Here is a 27,792-nt window from a genome sequence, read left to right on the forward strand (position 1 = left end):
TTTCTCATTTTAGTTCTCATTTATTGAGTAGAATCTGAAGGAAGAGAAATTAACTTTCAAAGTCAGAAAAATCGTCCTATCTCCCTGCTGCCATCTGACAAACACATTGAATTACATGTGATGCAAAAATATCACTCGCAAACATCTTTATTAACCTTTCCCTTAACCAACGGATGCGATGATCTGAGAAATACATTGAGATTCATAAGTCACATATCGATTTTTTCCATGATGTAGATATTTCCAAGGAAAGAAAATTTTTGTCTTCATTTCTCTTTCCTGCTTCATCATCCTTATAATGAGGATAATAATAACAATAATACACCACAGCCACAGCAACACCTGATCTGAGCCACATCTGTGACCTACGCCACAGCTCACAGCAACACCGAATCCATAACCCACAGAGCAAGGCCAGGGATCGAATCCACATCCTCATGGATACAAGTCAGGTTCATAACCCACTGAGCCACAGTGGAAACTCCAGATAATGGTGTTAAATCGTGGCAGCCCGAACTTATTGGAAAAACTCTGTCTTTGTGTTTGATACTATTTTCTATGTAATGACAAGGGGTTTGTATTCTTTTTGAAGCTGCCTCCCAATCAAGGGCATGGGTGTTGCTTGCCTATTCTGATGATGTCCGAGCATGGATATAGCCACAGATCCTCCCAGCATAGAGACATTTCTGCCTGGACACCGCACAGTGACTGAAAGTCTCTTGTCTTTCTTGTCTCTTGTGGTTACAAAGTGTGCACACGTTCCCTGGGGTGTAGGGTGCAGTGGGGAAGCTGCCTCAGTCGATAAAAGATAAATGTTTTTTCGAGAGCAAACACAGACACCACAGTCAAAATTGCCATGTGGGAATCCCACCACATCACCACTACACCTGCCATAAAACTGTCTGATACCCGAGGTCAAAAAGGGAAGGCTGGAGTTCCCATCGTGGCGCAGTGGTTAACACATCCAACTAGGAACTATGAGGTTGCGGGTTTGGTCTCTGGCCTTGCTCAGTGGATTAAGGATCTGGCATTGCCATGAGCTATGTTGTAGGTTTTAGATGTGGCTCGGATCCCGCGTTGCTGTGGCTCTGGTGTAGGCAGGTGGTTACAGCTCGGATTCGACCCCTAGCCTGGGAACCTCCATGTGCCGTGGGAGCGGCCCAAGAAATGGCAAAAAGACAAAAAAAAAAAAAAGGGGGGGGGAGAGGCACTATCTCTAGAATATCAGTTTTGTGCCTATTGCTGTTGGGGGCACTTTGGATGTAATCTCCTCTTGGAAAGTTTGAATTAAATGGATAAGGACAATAATTTATATACTATGTGCAGTGCCTATTTTTATACAGTTCGGTGGGCACTTGATCCAATATGACGGCTGTCCTTCTATGAAGAGGGGGCCACAGGCAGGAAGACCGAGTGAAGACTGAGGCAGAAATCAGAGCAATGCTGTATAAACCAAGGAAGTCCTGAGGCCACCAGAGCTGAAAGAGGCAAGGAAGGACCCTCTCCTGGGGGCCTTGGAAGGAGCATGGCCCTGCTGACACCTGGATATCTGGCTTCGAACCTCCAGAGTGTGAGAAATACCACCTCTGTTGTTTGAACACTCTTGAGTTTGTGTCAATTTGTTGTAGAAGCCCTAGGAAATTAAAACTGCAGCTGGAGGTGAAGGATCATTAAGACCCAGGGAGGCAGTGAAGCTGAGAATGTTAAGTGTTGGGGTTATGAGAAATAATCCTTTTCATTCTTTTTCTCTCTTTCTCACGTACATGCACATTCTTAAATGAAAAATTGCTCTGGGAATTCCCACTGTGGTTTAGCTGGTTAAGAACCCGACTAGTATCCCTTAGGATGTGGTTCAAGCCCTGGCCTCACTCAGTGGGTTAAGGATTCGATATGGCTGTGGTTGTGGTGTAAGCCAGCAGCTGCAGCTCTGATTCGAGCTGGGAACTTCCACATGCAGCAGGTGAGGCTCTAAAAATCAAAAATAAAAAAAAAAAGGAAAATTGTCCTGAAGAGTTCTTTTCAGTCTGTGGATGGCCTTGGGAAAGACAGAAGGAGAGAAGCTGGCCCCACTCTAGTGAATGAGAATGTGCACCATCTATGAACCATGTGAAGGAAATGGGTTGGAAGTTGGGAGCTCATGGACCATGGGAAGCAGGCTGTTAGGGTGCCACCTCCTGGGGGCACCCAGAGTATCCCTCCTGGGGAAGCAGGTGGCTTCAGGACACCTTTAGAAAGGCCACTGAGAGAGGAAACAACTGCCACAGCAGGGGACCACAGCAAAGGACCACAGCATAGGACCACCAGTCACTGCTACTGGAGCCTCAGGGCAGTAGGCAAATTCTCTAAATGTTAATTTTGGGGACATTAACCAGAAGTTGTAAAATTCTCCACACAAAAGCAGGAAAAGTCCCATTCTGACCCAGATTGATATAGGAACTGGGGAAAGCACATAACAGGAGTATTAGAGGATGAGGCGGATGCAGAGGATGCAGGAGGTCTGAACAGCACCAGTTGGGGACGGGGCTCTTCAGCAAAGTGGATCAAAGTTTCCCTGAGTCTTTACTGAGACAGGACAGTAGCTGAGACCTTAATGCCATACCAGTCTTTTTGTTTTGAGGCTTTTGTTTGTTCGTTTTTGCTTTGATTATGTCTTTCTCAGACGCAATTCCTTTTTATCCCAATCTTGGAACTTGCCTCCAGCCCTCTCCTTCCTTTCCTTCTCCTAGAACCCTCTGCCTCCGTCTCATTTCCATTTAAATGACATACTTAATTATAAGTATACTTAATTATTTTATTTTTATGGCCATGCTAACTAGACTAGAAGCTTCGTGAAGGTAGGGGGATATTTATTGGCTCATCACTGTATCCCCCCAGCTCCCTGTCAACAAATACTATGAAGATTGCACCGAATATGGACACAAGTTGTTGGCATGGATTGAAAACTGGTGAAGACACTGCACATTCTAGATTGTTAAACTATATCAGAAACAACCAGGTAAATACATGTACTTCAGGGAGCTGCTTTGTAGATGCTGAGGGCTCTACTGTCACCATCTGTTTGTCCCCAAGTCATTTTTCCCTGTAGTATGGATGGACTTTACATTGATTTCCACTCAATACATTTATTATCTATAAACAGATATGTAAATCCACACTCACAGGGGCAGCTCGTCTTAGGAAGTCTTTAGCTTACTCCCCTCATCTTCATCAGCCTCTTCCATCCCAAACTATGCCTAATAAATATGAAATCTACACACAAATAGTTTTCTAGGCAAGTATGGCTTTAAGATTCGTCCCCTAAGGTACCAGTGCCAGGCAAATTACTACTCTTAATCCTTTGCATCCAAGCCAGGTCTGTGACCTACACCACAGCTCACCGCAACGCCGGATCCTTAACCCACTGAGCAAGGCCAGGGATCGAACCCACATCCTCATGAATCCTAGTCGGGTTCATTAACCACTGAGCCATGAAGGGGACTCCAAGAATTCTTGACTTTTCTGAAAACCTGCTGCCTAATTCAGTCAAAAGGAGATGCATTCAGGAGCGTGGAGCATGGAATCTTGGCATTTGATGCTGACATCCTTGCTGCCGTTTCCTCAGCTCCCATTTTTCAGTTAACAAATCTTTTGATGGTAGTTTCTTGGGGCAGCTCTGCCTGATCCCTTGGTGCCACGACTTGATTCTTTTCCGGTGAGTCTGGCTAGGTTTTCATCATCAAATATTTCAATCTCCATAGGGCTCCTTAGGTGCCGGAATGGTGTAACCAAAATGCAAGAGTCTGGATGCTGAGAACAGGCTCTGAAGGTCACAGGATGGGAGTTGAGAGAATGGCTGTTTATGTCCTCTAGGGGTGTTCTTACCAATGCCAAGCCCCTCTAGTCTGTTACTGTCTCCGATTCGTCACCTGTGGAGGAAGATGAAGGGGCAGCTCTCCAGGGAAATCCAAACCCTCTTCCAGGGAATAATCTGGGTGACCCTTCAGGGAGTCCAGTGACCTCTGGGGACACTCTCAGGCTTCTTGCGTTTTCTCCAAAATCCAGTCCACGTACTCAACCACTCTGGTGTAGACACCTGGCCGCTCCCTTTGAGCACAGCCTTCACCCCAACTTGTGATGCCCACCAGATGCCAGACCTCGTTGTGTTTACAGGACAGGGGGCCCCCTGAATCTCCCTGTGACAGAGGGGGAAAAGAAAAGGCACACTGATCAGCTCAGACACTTCTCATCTTAAATATATTTTCCTAAGAGGGATGTCGCCTAAAATTCTCTCTCGGTCCTTGAACAAACATTAGGGAACCAGATCACTTACTTTCCCCCCAGTCTTTCCACATCAGATGTCAGAGTAAGGAAAACCAATCCACTGTATCCCCAGATCACTGCTTTAAAAAAAATGCATTAAACAGGGAGCTCCCTGGTGGTCTAGCGAGTTAAGGACCTGGTGTTGTCACTGCGGTGGCGCCATTCCATCCCTGGCCTGGTAACTTCCACCTGCCACAGGTGTGGCCCAAAAAGGGCATTAAACACTCTAATTTGAATATATTCCATTGGTTAGGAACAGTGTTACCTTACAAGCATCCTTCCCTCCTTCTTTGTAGCCTGCACAGATCATCTTATTGGTTATCTTGTGGCTTCTGTATCCTGCCTGGCATTCTTCATTTGTCACCAAGGGTATCTTGGCTTTTTGAAGAGTATTTTGTATTTTGTCTGAAAAAAAAATGGGGGTTTGTTAATGGGATAACCATATAAATATAGATATATGTATTTTGAATCAAAACCATACCTACCTAAAAATCTAGGAAGGAAAAAGTGTTAGGTTTGCCTCATAGACCTTCTATAATTAGAGTTAGAGACGATGTTCTTCTCACTTCTGATGGGTACCCTTTTGTGAACGTTAATTAAGTTCAAAATTCATTAGGGCTCTAACTGGAATTACCTCTCAGAGAAAATAACTGGCTAACAGGAGAGGGCTATTACTGAAACGTGCCAGGTTTCCTATTAAATGTCATTAAAAATAATGAGTATTTTAAAAGAGTGTCATATTTATGTATTTATTTATTTATTTTGCTTTGAGGGCAAATATGCAAGTTCCTGGGCTAGCGGTCAAATATGTACATGTATGTTCCCAGGCTAGGGGTCGAATCAGAGCTGCAGCTGCTGGCCTACACCACAGCCACAGCAATGCAGATCCAAGCCATGTCTGTGGCCTGCACCGCAGCTCACGGTAACACGGGATCCTTAACCCCCTGAGCGAGGCCAGGGATCGAACCCACATCCTCATGGATACAAGTTGGATGGTTTCCCCTGCACCACAGCAGGAACTCTGAGATTGTTGTATTTAAAGCTTCCAATCAAACAGATGTGGTTTCATCTTCACCTGAGTGCTTTGGTCCCTGCCTCTTTATTAAGAAGCTTCCTGCCTTTGAGAAATGTTATAGCTTCACTCTCCGGTTAGCCGCAGGACTTGGGACCGCAGAAAAGGTCCTGATTATGCTGTGTTCTGGATCTTTCGGTGGAGCACAGAGAGAAACATCATTGCTTACCTCTTAATTTTGTGTACCCCCATCCGGTCACCCAGCAATCTGTGTACATCACGTTTCTATCTCCTTTGGAAGGTAGGCATATGGGTCGCTGAGAATCTAAATTAAAAAAAATCACAATTTAGTGATCAGAAACCAAGCACATTTTCTTTCCCAAGACAGACTCTCTTCTTGCACTTCCTAATATTTAATGTGTTCTCTTTCTTATCTTTGGCTTTTGCCTCCTTGTTATACATCGCCATTGCTCACGTTCGGCATCATCTGTCACATGTTCCAGGAGGAGGGGAGGAGGAAGAGACCAGCCATGCCTTCTTCACTATCGCCACCCCTCTCATGAGGTCTGTGACCCTGTGGAGATAGCTTCGTTGTTGTGACCTGAAGTCCTGGCTTTCTGAAGCCGGAGGCTATCAGTCATCTTTCACATTCCAGTGGATTGTAAAAGTAGGCCATTCTGTGCATCTGAAGAAGCCTGAAGAAAACTTACCATTTCACCCACATCCCAAAATAAGATCCAGTCCCCAGGAAAGCCTGTCAGGTTTTTTTTTTTTTTTTAGGGCCACACCAGCGGCATTTGTAAGTTCCCAGGCTAGGGGTTAAATTGATGCTATAGCTACTGACCTATGCCACAGCCATAGGAATGCAGGATCCGAGCCTTGTCTGCAATCTACACCACAGCTCACGGCAATGCTGGATCCTTAACCCAGTGAGCGAGGCCAGGGATGGAACCCGCATCCTCATGGATACTAGTTGGATTGGTTTCCACTGCGCCCCTGCATGTCAGTCTTAAGACTAGCTTTGCAGCCCATTTGCCTTTCATGATAATGACACCTGGGGAGATCGCCACGGTTGAGCCATGAACCATGGTGGTGTGAGACATCCTCTCCACGTCATCACTGTAGGTGACTTTCCATTTCAAATCTTCCATACCTGTGTAATTAATGGTTGTTTCCAGTTTCAGCAAGGCAATATCATATCCAGTTTCTGCTGCTTCAAACTGATCATGAATGATTACTTCTTGAACCCCAAAGAAAAATGTATCCTCTTTTATTTCTGATTGATTTAAAATGCCACTATACACACGCAAAATTCTAGGTGACTCTACCCTAAGGAGGAAAGAATCGAGGAAAAGAAAATTTCTTTACCAAATAATTTGCAGGCATTTGAGGGACATTGCTAGTTAACTGACTAACTATCTAATATTTTCTGCCATGGTGGGCTTTTAGGTGGAAAGGAGTGATTTCATGCTGATTTTTCAGTTACATATTCCTCTTATATGGAAGGTCCTGGGCTGGCATTTACTTTATATAAAACACATGAAAACGAATACATTTTCTTCCCTCCAAGACAGACAGACAGACACACACACACACACACACACACCCCACCCATGAAGAGTTCTGGGTTTTAGCTGAACTCTATTGTTGATGGGCTATGACTGAACTGAACTTGAACTTTCTGTACTCCATTTTCCCATGTGTCAAAGGTAAAGGAGCCTACTGACCTCAAATGTACCTTTGAGTTCTAATATATGAGTAAGATGCATACTGATGAATTGAACTTACAAACACACACAATTATGTCTGGGAACAACTCAGAAGACAATGAGAGAGAGAGAGAAGGGAGGAGGGGGAGGCAAAGGTGAGGCAAGCAAGAGGGAAGGAGAGGGAGAATAAGTGGGAAATCAGATCCCAGGAATGGGGAATTCTCTTGGAGTTCCATTCGGGGCCCATTCTCAAGACAATGCAGAGAAGATGGGATGCCCTTAATAGGAAATAAGAAGACCTCCCTGGGAGGGGGGTGTGTGTGTGGAAATGGAAACGTGGAAGAGTGTGCCGTCAAACAGCCACCTGTTCTGATGCCGATGGACAAGAGTGGCTCTTTCTTTTTGCTTTTTTTCCCCCACTAAAGACAGAAAACTCATTTGGCAAATAGGACAATTTACATCTTTAAAGATGTACAAAAACACTAGGGATCGATTTACTGTATGTGGGAGCATGCGAATGAATAAAACAGTAATCGTACTGACTCGTTGAAACAATGAGCAGCTGTCAATATCCACTGGTTTCCAATGATGGAGCCTCCACACAGGTGTCTCTGGGTGGGTGATGTGATGTGCACAGTTATCTGCCACGGCCACTCCCCAAGAACAGACTTGGTTCCTCCAACAATTCTGGGCTTGATTTTGGTTGTACATGCTACAATAGAAGGACTTCCATGAGTAACTTCCTAGCTCTTCATTGGTCATCAGTAGTTATGTTCCCTCAAGCACACGGGGAAGAAAAGCTTCCCTGGATTCAATCATCTACCATGCCCTTGACATGGAGACAGTTTAGAATCAAGTTGGCAAAGCACAACATGCAGATAAAAACTGAATGAGGGAGTCACCTTGTAGTTGCACACCCCCAAATGCCTCATCTGGAACTGAGACAGTCTTACCCTCCCCATGATGATAATGCCAATGGTTCTTCTAAAGCAGTGGTGCCAAGGGTGCCTCCCAGACCAACAGCATCACCTGGGAATTTGTGAGAAATGCAAATTCTGGAGCCTAGTGAATTAGAAGCTCTATTAATGGACCCCAGCCATCTGAGTGGTTTTTGTTTGTTTGTTTGTTTGTTTTTTTAGGGCCGCACCTGAGGCATATGGAAGTTCCCAGACTATGGATCAAATTGGAGGTACAGCTGCCAGCCTACGCCACAGCTCATGGCAATGCCAGATCCTTAACCCACTGAGGGAAGCTAGGGATTGAATCCGCATTCTCATGAATCCTAGTCAGGTTCCTTAACTGCTGAGCCGTGAAGGGAACTCCAGTCATTTGAGTTTTAATCAGCCCTGCCAACATTGGAGAACTACAGTTACAAAGAAAAGGTCAGCACCTCCCACTAAGTTTGGAGCCTTTGTCTAATTCCTCTCCATCCCCTTCTGCTCAGGCTGCCCTTTGGTCCCAGTCGCTCCTGTTCCACCCACATCCAAGCCTGGCTGCTCTTCTGTTTGTGAACTGCTTCTGCCCTTTGATCTTGTTGACAGATTGGGGTTTTTCTGCTCAACTCTTGATATTTCCAAGGACTCTGATTCAAATTCATCCCCTCTGTTTCTGTCTTGTTTTAAAAAATTAATAGGTCATCAGCCACTAAAATATGTTATGAACAACTCATCAAGGACCTCACTGGGAGTTCCCATGTGGGATACCCGACTAGTATCCATGAGGACTTGGGTTCCAAACCTGGCCTCACTTAGTGGGTTAAAGATCTGGTGTTGCCACAAGCTGTGGTGTAGGTCACATATGTGGCTCAGATCTGGCATTGCTGTGGCTGTGGTGTAGGCTAGTGGCTGCAGCTCCAATTTGACCCCTGGCCTGGGAACTTCCATATGCCTTGGACCCTAAAAAGACCAAAAAAAGAAAAAAAAAGACCTTATTGAGATGAATTATAGGTCTTGCTGTTCATTCTATTTGGTTTCTCAGGTCAAACAAAATCCTGAAAATACATGTGTTTCTCAATTCAAACAAAATGCTGAAAATAGCCTTAGGTTTTGTGTTAGGAGATGTTTCTTTGGATGGCAATTGTTCTGTGCCTTCAGAAATTACAGCATAGACCGATGACAGTACAAGAGAGGATAAGTATCTCAGGCAGATATTCCCTCTCATATTACAGTGTTATTTTGTCTAATGTAGTGCAGCAAAACCCAATTATCTGGTTTCACATATTTCAGAAGTTTCACTAAAAAGACACAAGATTTTATTTTCTTATATCTTATATTTTCTGCTTTAGCTATCCATCTAAGCTATATATTCTATAACCTCTAGAGACCAGAGTCCATAGATTCGTTAGAAAAGAACAAAATAAGGAAGGAAAGTAGAGAATGGATTCTATAATTTAAGGGATAAGCACTGGTTCTCATTTTTTAAGCTACATCAACATCACTAACAAGAGAATTTGCTGCATCCTTTCTACTGCATAGTAGTGCCAAGACAATAGAATTATTGTAAATGCTCCTTCTTGTCTTGGGTAAATTTATTGTAAGAAAAATGCATGGCATACAGCTTGACTGTCTTTTTAAAGAAGCTTGGACCCTCCCCCAAGGTTCCCATCAGAGCCCCTCTAAACTCTAGAAAGGCATAATTTCCTAGCCAGGACGGTAATAGTGAACACAATATAATATGGTATGCTCTACAAAACAGGTTCTCAGAAGTTAAGGATTTATTCACCTCGCCCATATTTCTGACACCAAAGATTTTCATACTTAGAAAACTATTACAAAGCATAATTACCACTTCCATTGCACTCATTAAATCTCAGTGGCAACTAAGTTTATACTGCATGATAATGTTGGGCAGCGAGCAATGAAACTCTAAAACCATGCAACCTATATAAATCAATGAGTATTAAAGTTGTAATAGGTTATTACAATAATTTATGGAAGAGTGTGTGTTAGGCTCTTTCCTGCTTCACCCCTTTGACAATGTTGCTTGGCTACCAACCGTCTTCTCTACCAGGCTCAAAAATTAGCTACTGGAATGGAAGCAGAGCTAAGCTGATGTGTACTATCATTTTTATGTTATTATAGGTCCTGTTTGATAACAGACAATCTTTTTATTTCTACCCTACCATACTCATTGCTACAAATTAATAAGGTTTTACTGTAACTTTGGCTAATAATAAGCATGCAGAAAGAACACTTATTTGCAGGAAATCTAAAGCCCTGGAGAAGGAGCTACTTGACTGTTTCTTCAATAGATAATGGAAATTTCCACACACGTGATGATTATTTATATTTCGATGAAAGATCAAGTAACAGCCAATGTAAAAAAATGAGTCATCTGATTAATCAAGATGCTGGTTGATATTTTAATCATAAAGGATAATCAGAAAGATCGTTGACCCTGATAACAAGAATCAGACATAAAAATGGTGCCTGTGCCTGAGTCCCCGCAGGATATACTGGTTGTGTCGATGAAGTCAGATGACAAATAAAACATTCAATCAATACTCGGGAATGCAAAGGTTAGTCAGGGTCCAATATTTATTTATTTATTTTTTGTCTTTTGTCTTTTTTTTTAGGGCTACACCTGCGGCACATGTAGGTTCCCAGGCTAGGGGTCAAATAGGAGCTGTAGCTGCTGGCCTATACCAGAGCCACAGCAATGCCAGATCCGAGCTGCGCCTGTGACCTACACCACAGCTTATGGCAACGCCAGATCCTTAACCCACTGATCGAGGCCAGGGATCGAACCCGAAGCCTCATGGTTCCTAGTCATCTCTGCTGCCTTCCAACAGGAACGCCCAATATTTATCTTTAAAACAGGTCAGCCGGGGTGATAGTAGTGAAAATAACAGAAAATTGCACTTAAATTCCTTATTTTACTGGTTTTCTTCCTTCTGTGGCTATTATTTTTTTATTCATATCTAAGCTTTATGTAAAACAAGAACATCTATGTATAGAACTAGTACATCTTAAAATTGGAAAACACACTTAAACCAGAAAACAAAAGTTTGATTTCATATCAAATATAATTAAAAATTTCTCCTTGAGTTACAACATATGTCTTAGTCAAAGATTGAACTTTGCTGTGGCTGTTATTGACTCTCTAAATCATGACATATTTGGTATAAAATAACTCCTTCAGGTGTATTTTTTCACCTGACATCAAACTCACCATTATCCATTTTACACAACCTTAAGGTATATCCAGAGATGCTTCCTCTCCCATGAAGTATTTTAGTTGGCGATCCATTTGAAGAAAGTTTTAAGTAGCATTTACCCCTGCAGGTTGGAAACAAAATGGTATAAACATAAGGCACCTCTTAAAATACCTCTCAAAGAGATGGGGCAGGAGCATCTATGGAACTCGTTATATGTCTTACTTCCCTCCGTTGCAAGATTCTTGAGATGGAGAATAGGTGAAAAATTGGCAGCGGATGGTGTTAGTACATGTTTTTTGGCAGGCTTCATGCCCGTTCTCACCAACAATGTCCAGTTCTTCTCCCAGGAATTCAGTGTCATGGTAGAATGAAGAATGGCAGAACACTAGGCAGCAAAGCACACATCTGAGGTGAGATGCACAAACTTAGCCCCCCCCTTTTTTTCCTATTTTTCTTTTTTTGGCTACACCTGTGGCATACAGAAATTCCTGCAGCATACGGGCTAGGAATAGAATTGGAGCTGCAGCCTTTGCTACAGCCACGGCAAAGCAGAATCCTTAACCCACTGATCGAGGACAGGGATCAAACCTGCAACCTCATTGACACTAAGTCAGGTTCTTAACCCAATGAGCTACAGAGAGCTCCCAGCCCCCATTTGTTGACCTCAAGCAGGACAAAGCGTTTTCACTGTTTACCTGGGATGCTGTGCCGGCAGTTTTGTAGGCTAAAACCAGAAAAAGCTTTGTTCTTCCTAATGCGTGTGCTTGGCAATCCACTATTAGATGTTTTAAGCAGACAAAGATTTCTAACAGTAAAAAAGGGAAATACAGATAGATCATATACAACATATCAAAGAAGAAATTTTTATAGCACATTTAGATGTCAGCTCCTGTTGGCATTTACTAAGGAAGATTTTCCCATTTTGAGAGGACTCTTCTTAAACCACTGTCAGACTCCATGATCCATAGGTTGTAGACACATTTTCAAAACTAAACCACCTGCCTCCACACAAATTTTCTGAGCTTGCTCTAATCAACATCACTGTTCCTGGCACCTTCCTTTTTTATTTTTTTCTTGCAACTCTCCCAGTAAATGTCAAACATTCAAAAATTTTCATGCTACCTAGAGTTGCTATTGGCTTAGACAGGGATAAGCAAAATCCAGCACAGGCTCCATACCAGGCGGTATCTTTCTGGGAGGAAGTAACTTTTCTAATTAGCACAAAAATCATAGTCTAGAGCAGAGCTTTCCAGTAGAATTTTCTGCAATGGCAGAAATATTCCATGTCTATGGCAGCTAATACACTAGCCACTAGGCAGCCATACACTGGCTAATACAGCTGAGGAAATGAAAGTTTAGTTTTATTTAATACTTATTCATTTAAATTTAAGAAGCCGAGCCTTGGCTTGCAGTACCCATATTCCTCTCTCACCCTGTAATGAGGATCAGATGTATTGCTCCTTTTATAGGTATTGATTGGCAGTTTCATAAAAACAAGAAGGAAAAATAAAAAGTAGTGATTAAGACAAAATAACCATTACAAAGGCATCTTTCTAAGTTCTTAAATTTATAATGCTTCAAGGCTCCATCTTTGACCTCCTTTCATCTCTGACTGTGTTCCATTCTTTGATGGTCTCACCAGTTTCAGTGGCATTACTCAGCAGTTGTATCCTGGTGACACCCAAGCACAGATCTAGAGCATAAACCTCTCATAATTCCGGACTTCTCTTTCTAACCCTCAAGTTAGCATTTCTCTCTGCTCTCAGCTCCTTAGGAAATCTTTCCTCATCTCTTCTTTGCCATTTCTATCTTTCCAATTTTCTTGGGCCAAAAATCTTGGAGCTAGCACTGATTCTTTGCTTCATAGCCAGCAATAAATCCATCGGCAAATCTTACTGGCATTACATTGACAACATATCCCCGTCTGATCACTCTCTTTTCCTTCCACTCTAGTCCAAGGAGGGCAGGGTTTCTATCTGTTTAGTTTGTTAATGGTATCCCCTTATGTAGACCCATGCTGGGAAAATGAAAGTAACATAGAGCGCCGTGTGACAAAACTAGTACTTCTTGAATTATACCCTCACTCAATTAAAAAAAAATCAGTCTTGCTTGATGGACAGGAACTCAAGGGCCTACCTCTGGGGACCCTCTCCCCAACAATAAATAGCCATATCAAGCAAATGCAGAGAGCTCTGACAATTCAGATTCAGACAACACATAGAATCAAAATATTTAAGCCAACAATCTTAAGATTTCTTTTTTTTTTAGTGAATTTGGTGAATGGGGGGAAGCAACCCCAGCAAATATCCCTTTGATGATCACAGCAATTTCCTGTGCTTTATTATGGTTTCCTGTGTTAATACCCATTCATAGGGAAACAGGGTCTAAATTCTCAGACCTCCCTCCACCCTTCCACCCAATTCTGTTGATGAAGGCTGTCATCTCCAGCCCTCTGCACTTTGGATTTGCCACATCACTGATATTCTGAGCTCTTTCTATTCCATGCTCAAGACTCTTCAACCAAGCATTGGATTAAGATGCCTCTGAATGACCATTCTTATTTTCTTCATCCCATTCAGAACTAGCTGAAGGCAGAGACCTCCCTAAGCTAAAGAAACGCAAGAGTCCCAGGTAACACTGGCTCTGCTATCAGTAGGTGGAGAATGGAAAGAAAGAGGGATTAGTTACTCTTTTTTTGAAACTTTCATCTACCCTATGCAGGCATCTAGATGAAATTTGTAGTTGCTCAGAATTTTTAGTGATGGGTTTTGATCAGCTATTTTTTTGGGGGGCGGTTTGGTTGAGTGTTTCGGTTTTTTTCATTATTTATAGAATTTTTTATGACTCGGTTATATTTATAGTTGTACAATTGTTTAGTTTTTGTTTGTCTGTTTGTTTGTCTTTTTAGGGCCACACTTGCTGCATATGGAAGTTCCCAGGCTAGGGGTTAAATTGGAGCCACAGCTGCAGGCCTACGCCACAGCCACAGCAACACCAGAGCTGAGCTCCTTCTTCGACCTACATCGCAGTTTGCGACAACACCAGATCCTTAATCCACTGAGTGAGGCCAGGGATTGAACCTGCATCCTCATGAATACTGGTTGGGTTCTTAACCTGCTGAGCCACAACAGGAACTCCTGATCAGCGGTTTTAAAAGACAACACACGACACTTAAGCTTAGCTCCTTACCTTTCAGATTCTGTTGGCCACTCTTGAGAAAAGAAGGTAAAAAACAAACAGTTGGGATGGTGAGTACAAATGCTACGGCAGACAAAGGCATCCGGAGCCATAACACTGTCAATGTTACTGTCTGCAAACACTGTTGTAGGGAAAATGTCCCTGATACAAGCTGTACCACAGAAGAAAGCATGTTAAGGAAATCGATTCACCAGTAGCCTCAGTAAAATCCCATCTTTTGTCAATTCCAGGTGAAAAGTTTGTTGGGGATGAGCAAAGGGTGAATAGGCAGAACGCAGGGATTTTAGGGTTCTGGAAACACTCGGAATGATATGCTAGCAACGGAAACATGCCATCATATATTTGTCCAAACCCACAGAATGTACAACCCCCAGAGGGAATCATAATGTACACTGTGGACTTTGGGTGATTATGATGTGTCAGCTTAGGTTCATCAGCTGTAACAAATGTACCATCTGGTGGGAGGTGCTGACAATGGGGGAGGCTGTGTGTGTGTCTAAACAGGGGAATATGGGAAACCTTTACAATGTCCCCTAAATTTTGCTGTGAACCTAAAATTGCATTAAAGAAGTAAGATCTTTTTTCTTTTTTTTTTGTCTTTTTTTTTGTCTTTTCTAGGGCTGTACCTGCGGCATATGGAGGTTCCCAGGCTAGGGGTCTAATCGGAACTGCAGCTGCAGGCCTACACCGCAGCCACAGCAACGCGGGATAGGAGCCGTATCTGCAACCTACACCACAGCTCAGGGCAACGCTGGATCCTTAACCCACTGAGGAAGGCCAGGGATCAAACCCACATTCTCATGGCTCCTAGTCAGGTTCGTTGCCACTGAGTCACAATGGGAACTCCTAAAATATAAGCTTTAATCTTATAGAATATAATAAAATATTTCACATGAGGAAGGTGAAAGATCATTGGGCCCATTTCATCAGTGAACACAAACTGGTATCTGCAGGTAGGTCTGGCGTACACATCAGCACTTACTATTTAGTGGCCAAAGTACCTTGTTAAGAAAATAATAGTTACCCAGATTAGAAAGTGCACAGGACTTCAGTGAAAATCCAGACACCACGTCAGTGAGCTTCTTTATACTGGTTGGTATCCCTGTTTGGGTGTACTTCAATAGGCAAACGTTGCTAAATAAAGACAAAAGTGGAAAAACACTTTTATCCCTCCTAATGCAAGTAGGGAAAAACATAAGATAATGAGAAATTCCCATGTACAGATGGCCTGGATATGATAGCTAAAGAATTGTTCTGAATAGCCTTGATGTGAGAGACTGGACAGCTGACCTTGGGTCCCCGCTCTGCTAGGATCTGGTAATCCTATGAATTTGGTCAACTTTATTTTTTCATCAGTAAAATGACAGCTTTAGATGGATGCCGATATGAAGAATAGGAGAGTGAGAACGAATGACTTCTCCAGCTCTTCTCAATTTCAGCATTTTAATTTTTTTTTTTTTTTTTGCCACACCCACATCACACAGAGGTTCCCAAGGCCAGGGACTGAACCAGCACCGCAGCAGTGACAACACCGGATCCAGTGACAACCACCAGGCCACCAGGGAACTCCAGTGTTTTAACTTTTTTTATAATGCCTAGCAACTCCCAATTTCCTGCCTTGCTGTGCACGTTGTGTTGAGTCCTAGATGTAAAGCATGTAAAAGGATGTAGCTTGAGCTGAGCTAAAGACAAGCCATGACAGCTTCATTATTATTTTGAGGATTTCGTTTTGTGTTATCATTGGTATTCTTTAAATAAATCTTTGATGCTTTATTTCTATTCATCTCCTTTTTATGAATGTATATAGCAGAATGGTAAAATCCAAATACTAGTCATTTGAACCTGTCTGTCCTCATTAGATTTCGGATAAGTGTAGTTTCCTATACAAATCCAGAACATCTCAAATATTTCCTTTTTTTTTTCTTTTTATGGCTACACTGGCAAAATATGGAAGTTCCCAGGCTAGGGGTTGAATTGGAGCTGCAGCTGCCAGCCTACACCACAGCCATAGCAAAGTGGCATTCTAGCCACGTCTGTGACCTACACCACAGCTCACGGCAACACCAGATCCTTAACCTACTAAGCGAGGCCAGGGATTGAACCAGCATTCTCATGGATACTAGTCAGGTTCTAAACCTGCTAAGCCACAATGGGAACTCCTCAAATATTTCCAAGTGAAAAGGTTAATGATATTTTTCCCTAAAAATATTTTTTAGAGAAAACAGATTGATCAATTACAGATCAGTCTTTTCATATTCTTAGACAACGGATTTATCCCTGGAATATTTCAAAATCCAGGAGGGGGCAGATTTCAAAATATTTCGCATGGATTTCAGTTTCTTTGTCTCAGGTGGGGAACTGCTATTTGGAAGCATATTTGAGTAGATTTTTTTTTTTTTTTTTTTGGTTCTGTATGTTCGTACTATAGCATCCTTTTGGCTGGGAATGGAACTTTCAGACCAGTTGTAAGTGTTTCAAAATTGCCAACTTAAAAATGTAGTACCCTTTAAATTAGCTCAGAGATGGATTAAACATTTTTATAAGCATGATTAAAACACAGATTCCGTGCTGTAAAATGAAATGCATCCAAGTTGGACTTCAAATGCATTTTCCATCAAGGAAACTGTAAGTACTTATTATAGAACATCTCGTAGGGGTTAGAAGTAAATGTTGGCATGAAGCTGATGGAAAAAGTTTAATAAATCCCATTTTGTTTTCCACTGGATAAACTAAGGTCCTTGGGCTCAGCCTGCAGCTCACTCACCGATGCTTGACGCTTGGAAAGTGCCTGGTTGCATATGTAAAAAAGTGGCAGTGCATGTCATTGGTGCATCTTTCTTGACATTCCTGAGCACTCTTGCTAACAGAGCTGTTATAGTTCACGCCCTTCATGTCTAGGTCTACATAAACATTTGTGTTGCAAGCTGGAAATAAAATCAGAGAATACGGTTATCTTCCAGACGTGTGCAAGTCTGATAGTTCTTATCTTATCAACTCTCCTTCCAGACTTATTCTTTCAACTCTTTCACCACTCTTCCTCAGAAGTCTTTTAGGCTTTGTTTTTGTTTTGGCTGTGCCCATGGCCTTCGGAAGTTCCTCGGCCAGGGATCCAGCCTGCACCTCAGCAGCGACCGGAGCCACAAGAGGGATAATGGCAGATCCTTAACCTGAGGAAACTCCAGAGGTTCTTTCGATTAATTAATTGATTTTGCTCTTTAGGCCCAAGGCATATGGAAGTTCTTGGGCTAGGGGTCGAATTGGAGCTGCAGCTGCCAGTCTATACCACAGCCACAGTAACATCAGATCCAAGCCATGTCTGAGAACTACACCACAGCTCATGGCAACACCAGATGCTTAACCCACTGAGTGAGGCCAGGGATCAAACTTGCATCCTCGTTCATACCAGTCAGGTTCTTAACCCACTGAGCCACAAAGGGAACCCCCTTAAGTTTTCTTTTAATCCACTTAATTCCTACTCTCACATGGAAACAGTAAGAGAATGCCAATGTTCTTCTCCTGCTGTGGTGATATTAGATTTAAAAATTTCTGTTTCAATTATATGAACTGGCCTCTCTTGTCTCCTTAACTTCACTGATTGATTGATTCACTAATTAACCTATTCTAATATCTTTTCCACAATTAAGACGTGTCATCTTAACCTTTATAGCTGCTTCCTTAGAAGTGGATTAAATGTGTAATAAGGACTTCCATATAAAACTTTAAGCCAGGAGGGAGAAAGAAAATAAACGAATAATGGCCTATGTCATTAGATATGTCCTTTGAGAGAAATTTTAATGAATACTATATAGGGCATATGCTAGTTTTTTGCTCTATCTGGAAAGAACTTCATTAGGAGATTTTACTGCCCCATATTGGTTTTTGTTTTTTTTCACAACCATAAAACCATACCCGATGTAACTGCATGTACACATCAGAAAAACTCATACATATGTATCAATTCTAGCAAGACATCTTACCACTTATTTGGTGTGAGCATTGCTTGAAAGAATATCCAGAAATTGCTCCCGCCATATTCAGCATTGGCAGTGTTTCCGTAACACTGTCTTTCAGGGTGCAAGTAAACCTGTTTTTTCAGAAATAACTTCATTGGGTAAAAATGTATATTTTACAATGATGGGTCTTTAGGTCAGCCCACAGAGAATCAGAAAAGGAAACAAACACCTCTATCTCAAGCCAAAACAAATATTTTCTCAGCAAGACTGTGAGTTTGTTTTCATTCCAACATCCCAACATTCAGAAGATCACATGTGAAATTGACAGAACTCTGTAAACCAACTATAATGGGGAAAAAAAAAAAAAGGTAACATACACATATGGACATGTAGATAGATAAAACCAGAGACCTCTTTGTTTTCATTTTAAAACTTTAGTCATGAATTAGGTACAATATGAAACTCACTGTATTAGGATAAATTAGATTATTTGCTCAGATTAAAAAAAGATAAATAAAAGATCACATAAGATTCTCCTTCTTAACAGGAAACAGGAGTTTGTGGAACTGTGACCTGTTGGTCAAATGCAGCTCTCTGCCTGTTTCTGTACAGTTCATGAGCTAAGAATGGTGTGTGTGTGTGTGTGTGTATAATTATTATTTTTTTTGTCTTTTTTGTCCTTTTATGGCCACACTCGTGGTATATGGAGGTTCCCAGGCTAGGAGTCTAATCAGAGCTGTAGCTGCCGGCCTGTGCCAGAGCCACAGCAACGCCAGATCAGTGGCATGTCTGCGACCTACACCACAGCTCTCGGCAACGCCAGATCCTTAACTCACTGAGCGAGGCCAGGGATTGAACCCGAAACCTCATGGCTCCTAGTCAGATTCATTTCTGCTGTGCCACAACAGGAACTCTCGGTTTGTATATTTTTACATTTTATATGATTATATAAGTATTTATGCAATATCTTTATTAATTGCTATGAATTCTATTTGGGGGACAATTACATTGATATAAAGGGATTCTTGTGAAATTTGTAACGTTTTTGGTGTAGGATAATGTATGTTGAGATATTTAGGAGTGAAGTGTTGGGATGGTTTCAAATTATTCCAAATGGTTAGACATCTATATGTACACAGATATGGAAAAGCAAAAATGGCCAAAAGCCTTGGTGGTGACAGGGAATCACTGCACTATCCTTTCAAATTATCTTTATAAATAATGAATTTTTTTCTATTAAAACAATTGAGGGAAAAGCACCCTTTTAAATAATGTCAACTATCAATAAGCAGTTGAAAAGCAAAGAACCAAAATGACTAAGGGGCATAAAGGTAGAGAAAAACAAGACGGTATCATTAATATCAAGACCACAAAAGAGGTTGGGAAGTCCACAGTGAGGGGCCTGTCTGTTCCTGCTGATCTGCCTAAACACTATCCTTTTTTTTTTCGGATACATTTAATATTTCAACTGAAGGAAATGTATTTTCCAATTGCTACATTAAATTTTATAAAAAGGAAGACAGCAATGTATTGTAGGCAATTGTTGTATAAAGTCTGTTTCCTCTATGTAGAAAAGCAAACATTTACCACTTGGTAGGATCTTCAGATTCAGCCATAAAAGTGAAGAGCAAGCACCGCGGATGGTGGGTGCAGACCACCTGGCAGTGCTTGGCACTGGGCGTGAAAACAACAGCAATGTCTCCTCCATGAAAGTAGGTATCTTGGAACAGCTTGGTCATACATTCTGGGATGTAATACATGACACATGTTATTTAGATTTTAGTGGGCACATAGCTAATCAGGTAATAATCTCACAAGGGCAAGCTTAACAGGAAATATGTCCGAACTTGGAAATCAGGGCAACCAACACTTTCAGTTTATCGGATAAGAAGCCTCAGAAAGAAAAGAAAATCGCTAAATGGCACATGTGCCTCAACGGGATAGTGCTTAGGAATGATTGCCATGGGGACTTGGGTGCTTTGTGGGTAACGGATTCGTTTCTCAGATCTTAACTGGCAAAACTGCTTTCTGGGACCCCCATCCAGATCTAGAATGACCTCTGCTTTTCCCTTTCCCCGTTGCTCCTCCGTGTCCAACCTCCATGTTTATATGAAACAAAGGCTCCACAGTGACCATCTTCAGGTGGCCTGACGGCCCTGGATGTGATAGGGTACCACATCACGCCACTATTTTAAATGGACCAGTTCAATTGACCTAGAACACTACGTAAATTCCTCGTCCACGATGCAGTGATTGGATATTTCTGTACAATCCAAAATGATCATCAGGACAAGTCTAGTTACCATCTGTCACCATACAAAGATATTACTTAATTATTGACTACTTTCCCCCCACTGTACATTTCACAATCATGACTTATTTATTTTGCAACTGCAAGTCTGTACCCCAATCTCCCTCACCTATTTCTCTGCCCCCCTTACCAGCCTCCCCTCCAGCAACCACCCATGTGTTCTGTGTTTCTATGACTCTGTTTCCGTTTCATTATGTTTGTCCATTTGTTTTGTTTTTTCTTTAGGACAACCTAATATAGTGTGGTAGGCCAATTATAGTTCAAAAACAAACAAATTCATAAAAAAAGAGATCAGATTTGTGGTTACCAGAGGCAGGCATTGGAAGAAAGGGGAATTGGATAAAGATAGGTGAAAGGTACAAACTCCAAGTTATAAGATAAATTAAATTCTAAAGACATAATGTCACAACATGATAAATAAAATTAACACTGAGTATGTTATATATGAAAGTTGTTAAGAGAGTAAATACCAGGAGTTCACATCATAAGGAAAACATTAATTTTTTCTATTTCTTTAATGTTGTATCTAAATGAGATGATGGATGCTCACTAATTTTTTTGTGGTGGTCTTTTCAGGATGTATGTTAGTCAAAGCATTATGCTGTTCGCCTTAAACTTATACAGTGTTATATGTCCACTATATCATAATAAAACTGGAGGAAAAACAAAAACCAGATAAATAAATGGGCCATTTTAGTAAGAGGAACTTTAGACTCTTGGAAAAATGAAGCCCCTTCCACTGAAACCCCTTCCACTGAAACCAGTTAAAAATACAAACATGTCTTCAGAGTTCCCGTCGTGGCGCAGTGGTTAACGAATCCGACTAGGAACCATGAGGTGGCGGGTTCAATCCCTGCCCTTGCTCAGTGGGTTAAGGACCTGGCGTTGCCATGAGCTGTGGTGTAGGTTGCAGACGCGGCTCGGATCCCGTTGCTGTGGCTCTGGTGTAGGCCGGTGGCTACAGCTCCAATTCGACCCCTAGCCTGGGAACCTCCATATGCCGCAGGAGCGGCCCAAGAAATAGCAAGAAGACCAAAAAAAAAAAAAAAAAACAAACAAAGCTAAGTTGCATACAATTGAAATTTTCTTCTTTTTCTAGAAAGAGATATCAAATATTCCAGATTGTGGATTTTTAGGTCATTGTTATTTAGTCACTGAATATAAGTGTTATAGTTTTTAATCTTGTTATCTTTTCACTGACAAATACTACAATCTAGCCCTTGGTGTTTTTAATATAAAAATAAATATATTTGGACAGAATAAAATACAACAAATTTATTTTAGCAACAACAAAATTGATAAAATTAAAAATAAGTAATTTTTATTGTAGTAACAATCAACACATATGTGGAAAAATATGCAAGTAAAAAACAACTGAAATTATCACTAGAGGCCTATAAGATGTAGAAGTCCATGGACTTGGATGGTAGGAAATTTCATCTTCATTTTCACTAACTTCTATCTGAAATATGACATATCTTTCCGTTATTAATGTAAGAACAAACTGCAATAGCGTTCACAGTATGTGTGCCTTTGTCATAATAAAAATCACAAATTGAAAAAGAAAACACTACAGTTTTGCAGATATCTCAAAACACCACTTCTACTCATTACTAGTTTGATGGTAATTGCTCTGCGGTTTTAGACCCACCACAAAATTCTGTTACCTAATGTGTTAATAAGAAGCAAAAAGAACACCTATTTCTACATCAATTTTTTTTTACATTTTAATTAACTATATTTCAATATAATTTATTTCTTTGGTAATCCTGTGAATTTGTACCTTACTTCTTTGAAAATGTTATTCTGAGGGTGGAGTCCAGTTTGCTAGTCTGCCAAAGGGATCCAGGAAGAAGAGTCAAGGACCCTGCCACAGACTCTCCTTAAAAATCCACCTTCTTGGGGGTAAAACTTTCTCCTCTCCCCAAGCTCTGTGTTGCTTCCAAAGGACCTGGAGGGCAACCTCGAATCAATGGAGGGTCTGCTGCACCTCGAAGTAGTCCCACTGATCAGGAAACCCCACCTCTTGGAGCAAAGAAACACGCTATCTTAAAATGTTACTTTTTGAGTTCCCCTTGTGGCTTGAATCCGACTGGTATCCATGAGAAACACGCTATCTTAAAATGTTACTTTTTGAGTTCCCCTTGTGGCTTGGAATCCGACTGGTATCCATGAGGAGGAGGGTTCCATCCCTGGCCTCGCTCAGTGGGTTGGGGATCCAGCATGGCTGTGAGCTGTGGTGTAGGTTGCAGACGCTGCTCAGATCCCATGTTGCTGTGGCTGTCAGTATAGGCCAGCAGCTACAGCTCCAATTCCACCCCTAGCCTGGGAACTTCCATGTGCCATGGGTGTGGCCCTAAAAAAGCAAAATAAATAAGTAAATAAAATGTTACTTTTAAGAAGTTTGGTAAATTAAACAGAGTTTATATATTTAATATAGGTGTGGAATTTCTGAAAACATGCCCCCTACCAATGGGATCATTTATTTTTGCAAGGCTGAAAGATTTTCAAAAGCCAAATACAGCTTCTTAGTGCCAGTAAAAAGTGGTTTACCTGTTTTTTTGGATGAATTAGAAAGTGCTTTTTTTGTATAATATTGATTTTATTCCAGACTTCTTACTCATAGAATTTATCAACTCAACTAATTTATGCGCTAGTTTTTTGGATTTTTCTAGAAACATAATCATATCATCCATAAACAATGAGAGTTTTATTTCTTTCTAGTCCTTTACTTTTTATTCCTTTTCTTTTCTTACTGCAGTGACAAGGACCTCAAGTGTCAAGTTTAAGGTAAGTAATGCTGAGCAATCTTGTCTTATCCTCAATTTCTAGGGAAAATTTTCAATATTTCACTATTAAGTATTAGATTTCTTAAAAATTTTTTGTTTTAGATTTTAGTCTGTTTGTTTTAATACATCCTTTAACAGACAAGGAAGTTCCCTTCTATCTCCGGTTTGCTAAGAATTTTTACCACAAAAAAATTTTATCATATGCTTTCTTGCACATATTTTTAAAATTATTATTTTTATTGTAACAATATACACATCTCCAGAACTTTTTCATCTTCCCCAGCTGAACGTCTGTACCCATGAAATGCTTACTCTCCACCCTTCCTGTGCCCAAGCCCTGGCAAACATCGTTCTACTTTATATCTCTATGAGATTGACTATTTTACATAACTTACAAAGTGGAATCATATAGTGTCTGTTGTTTTGTGACTGGCTCATTTCACTTAGCACATCCTCAAATTTCGTCCATTTTGTGGCATATGTCAGAACTTCCTTCCTTTTTAAACTGGATAATGTTTCATTACTAGTGTGTGCACAGACCACATTTTGTTTATCCGTTAATTCGTTGATGGATACTTGGGTTGTTTCTACCCTTTGGTTATTGTGAATAATGCTGTTATCAATATATCTTTTTTAATTTCTGCTTTCATTTTTGGGGGTGTAAGCCTAAAAGTGGTTCATCCATTGATTTTTGAACACTAATTATTCATTCCTGGAATAAACCCAAATTTGTGACAATGCAATCATCATTTTGTTTTTATTTTAATGCACTGCTGGGTTAAGTTTGGTAATTTTTGTTTTTAATAATTGCATCTATGCTCATGAAGAAAAATGGCCTATGATTTATCAAAATGTCATAATATCCCTGTCTTAATATCCTCACCAGGTTTTGGTATCAAGATTACATTGACCTTATAAAATGTTTTAGAGACTCGTAAGTTAATCTTCCCCTAACATGTTTGCTTTTCATTTAGTTAATTTCTATTTTGTTTATTTTTTCTTCCTAGCTTTTTTACATTTAATTTGCTATTCTCCTTCTATCTTCTTAAGGTGGATTCTTCTTCTTCTTCTTCTTCTTTTTTTTTTTTTAATGTCTTTTTGCCTTTTCTAGGGCCGCTCCCATGGCATATGGAGGTTCCCAGGATAGGGGTCTAATCAGAGCTACAGTTGCCAGCCTACGCCAGAGCCACAGCAATGCAAGATCCAAGCTTCGCCTGTGACCCCCACCACAGCTTACAGCAACGCTGGATCCTTAACCCACCGAGCGAGTCCAGGGATCGAACCCATAACCTCATGGTTTCTAGTCGGATTTGTTAACCACTGAGCCATGACTGGAACTGCTTAAGGTGGATTCTTATGTCATTAATTTTTACCATTTTCCTATTCTAATATATAACTCTAAGTGTACATACTTGATTTTAGCACTGATTCAGCTACATCCCAAAGTTTTGATAAGCCATGTTTTCATTATCATTCAATTCAATATATTTTCTCATTTCCATTGTGATTTCTTCTTTGACCTATATTTATTTAAAAGGTCATTATTTAATTTTTCAAAAATTTGGGATTTTCCAGTTGTCTTTTCATTAGCTCAATTCCATTGTAATTGGATAGCTTGCTCTGTATAATTTTAATCCTGTAAAATTTGTTGAGACTTGCTTTAGGGCCTTTTATGTGGTCAATTTTTGTAAATGTTCTATATGTATATGTTCCAAAATGTTCAAAATATGTCCACTGAGTTAGCACTGACCTATCAATTAAATTACAATACTATTTCATAATGATGATAATGAAGGAATATAATAACCTGAACAAGAAACTCGTCACAAAGAAAAATGAAATTGTGAAATGTAGTGAAATTTATTTTATTTTAAATCTCTTTACTAGACTTACCATTTTTCACATACACCAGAATAAAAGTTTACTGTGCATTAAATGCTAGCAACAATAGCAGAAATTAAATGTAATATATGTAAGTTATTTTTTAAAGGAATGCTTAAGCTTTCATTTTAAATAAAGAATAAACATGGGGCTAAAAATACTTGTACTGATATATCCTTCTCAATATTGATTAAGTAATTTGTAAACAAATTTAGTGGACCTGATGTAAAGTGGCGAACTCACAGCAGTGGTTAAATTATTGAACTACATAAACTATGTAGGAATATTTGCATATTATTTTTCAGTTCAAAATTGCTTGTGTGTGTATGTGCTGCATTGAACTGACTTTCTTTTGGAAAATAATCAATGAGACAAATCAAGATGGCTGCTTTTAAATGTTGCTCTTAAATATCATTAAAACGTGTGATGAAGATTTAGATATAAATATAGTACAGATGTGGATATAGATAGAGACATAGATTCTTACTTACAATTCCTTCACCTCAGTTTCCTTCCTGCTTTGGAAAACCTTGAAGGCTTAAGAAAAAAATAAAAGGATTGTATTTCCTTCCCTAGAGTGATTGCATGGAATCCTCCCACATCCATGGAGATAATAGTGTGATTTCCCTCTATGGGCTTATGCTCTCCTGTAACATAATCCATAAGTCAAGGAATCAAATTATTTCCAGTCAATACTAAAGATAAAGCTCTACTTACCACCAGAAACTGAGGCAAATAAAATGAAATGTACCATTTGATATAATAAAATCATCCTACAAAAAGAAAAATACACATTGATTTAGAACATAAAACATGAATTTATAATTTACTGACATCAGATTTACAAGAAATATGGAGGGAAAGGAATAGTTGACTCAATAGTGTTCACAGAGTCCCTATCATAATGCTGACTTTTATTTCACCCCAGTCCTAGAATTTTCCTCAGCATGGTTGTATGTGCAGTGGTCAGCATGTTTGTGACTGGGAAGAGCCAAGGACTGAGAGGGAAGGGACCCCTCACTCCCACCCCACATCCATCCCCTCCCCGACCCCTCTCCGCTGCCTCCAGCTCACCTGTCAATCAGAAATTTCTCATGGCCACCATCTGCATCTGACCCTCTCTCTACCCCAATTTTTCCATTCTTATCTTCTCTTCCAATTTATTTTCTTTCTTTCCATCTTTGAAGTTTTTCTTTTCTGTAGCTATCAAAAAAGCTATAACTGATTTTCTACCTACAAAATTTTCTATTTAAAAAATTATCTTACAATATATTCTTAGGTTGTCTTGTTCTCCTATCAGTGTTTTATTCCCACAAAGCACTGAACTAACAGCTCTAAGAAAAACCTGAGACCAATCAAGTCTTCTGACTTTTTCCTATTGCTTTTTTTTCTTTTTTTTTTTTTTTGTCTTTTGTCCTTTTAGGGCTGCGTCCATGGCATGTGGAGGTTCCCAGGCTAGGGATCTAATCAGAGCTATTGCTGCTGGCCTACGCCAGAGCCACAGCAGCGCCAGATCTACACCACAGCTCACGGCAACGTCGGATCCTTAACCCACTGAGAGAGGCGAGGGATCGAACCCCCAACCTCATGGTTCCTAGTTGGATTCGTTTCCACTGTGCCACGACGGGAACTCCTCATATTGCTTTTGAATACCTTTTTAATTTGTAAAACACTTGCTATTGAGTTCAAGCTATTAGTCCTCTTCCACTATGCACCTCCTCTCAAATTTCTCATGGATATTAACTAAAAACCTCCAAAATGTTAAATCAGACACATTTTAAAAATCATTTTCTATTGAAAATTAAAAAATACCCCTCCCTCAAAATACCAAAGCTCATGGTAGAAAAAGGCATTTCAAGCAATAAATGCTTAGGAGAAACCTTAAACAATAACTTTTGAGATCATACCTGAAACACCTTGTTTGCTGCAATTCTTAATGTTTTTCTTCTTCCAAAATGGTCTTCATCCTTCTCTAAATGAGCTTTTACAGGTACTGTTCACTTAACTTTAATATTTACTTTTACTGCTTCCTCATGTGATGTAACATGGTCTCTTTGTACAGCATGCCTGTGAAAGTCCTTAAAATCTTTGCATATCAAACACATACCTTGGTAAAGGCGCTTGCTTTTTCAATACATCTTTTTTTTCCTCTTATTTTACTTTGTTTTCCAACAAGTGACACACAGAGAGAAGCCTGGAGAACTTGAGTTTGCCTGTCTGTCTTAGCAGTTGGGCAAATTTACAATTAGTATACCTGCTGGCCAAAGCTGCACTTAACCACAGTTTCAAATATCAACTGTTAATCATTAATTCCAGCCTAACTTGAGTCTCCCCACCCCCAGCCCCCAACCCGCCCCATCTAAAAAGGAAACAAGGGCAGTCAGATGGATTTGCCAACGCGCAGTACAGCAGAGAAACGAAACTCAGCTGTTGGGGGTTTGTGGGGCATGTAGAAAGTAAAAGGCTCTGCTCCTCTGCTATCCC

General features: G+C 40.4%; 1 protein-coding gene across 1 annotated transcript; it reads right to left on the minus strand.

Annotated features, from left to right (window-relative positions):
* On the minus strand, positions 1-27,563 carry F11 (coagulation factor XI). Its single transcript, XM_021077780.1, has 15 exons — positions 27,216-27,563; positions 26,026-26,081; positions 19,915-20,071; positions 18,352-18,458; positions 17,139-17,298; positions 15,399-15,508; positions 14,366-14,525; positions 11,872-11,981; positions 11,399-11,561; positions 11,191-11,297; positions 7,564-7,732; positions 6,465-6,640; positions 5,541-5,636; positions 4,565-4,704; positions 1-4,172 (listed from the first exon to the last, which is right to left on the minus strand). Exons 2-15 carry the CDS (start codon positions 26,078-26,080, stop codon positions 4,011-4,013), a joined length of 1,872 nt encoding a protein of 623 aa, XP_020933439.1. The 5' UTR covers position 26,081; positions 27,216-27,563; the 3' UTR covers positions 1-4,010.

This window comes from Sus scrofa, chromosome 17 (assembly GCF_000003025.6).
Source record: "Sus scrofa isolate TJ Tabasco breed Duroc chromosome 17, Sscrofa11.1, whole genome shotgun sequence".
NCBI classification, from domain to species: Eukaryota; Metazoa; Chordata; class Mammalia; order Artiodactyla; family Suidae; genus Sus; species Sus scrofa.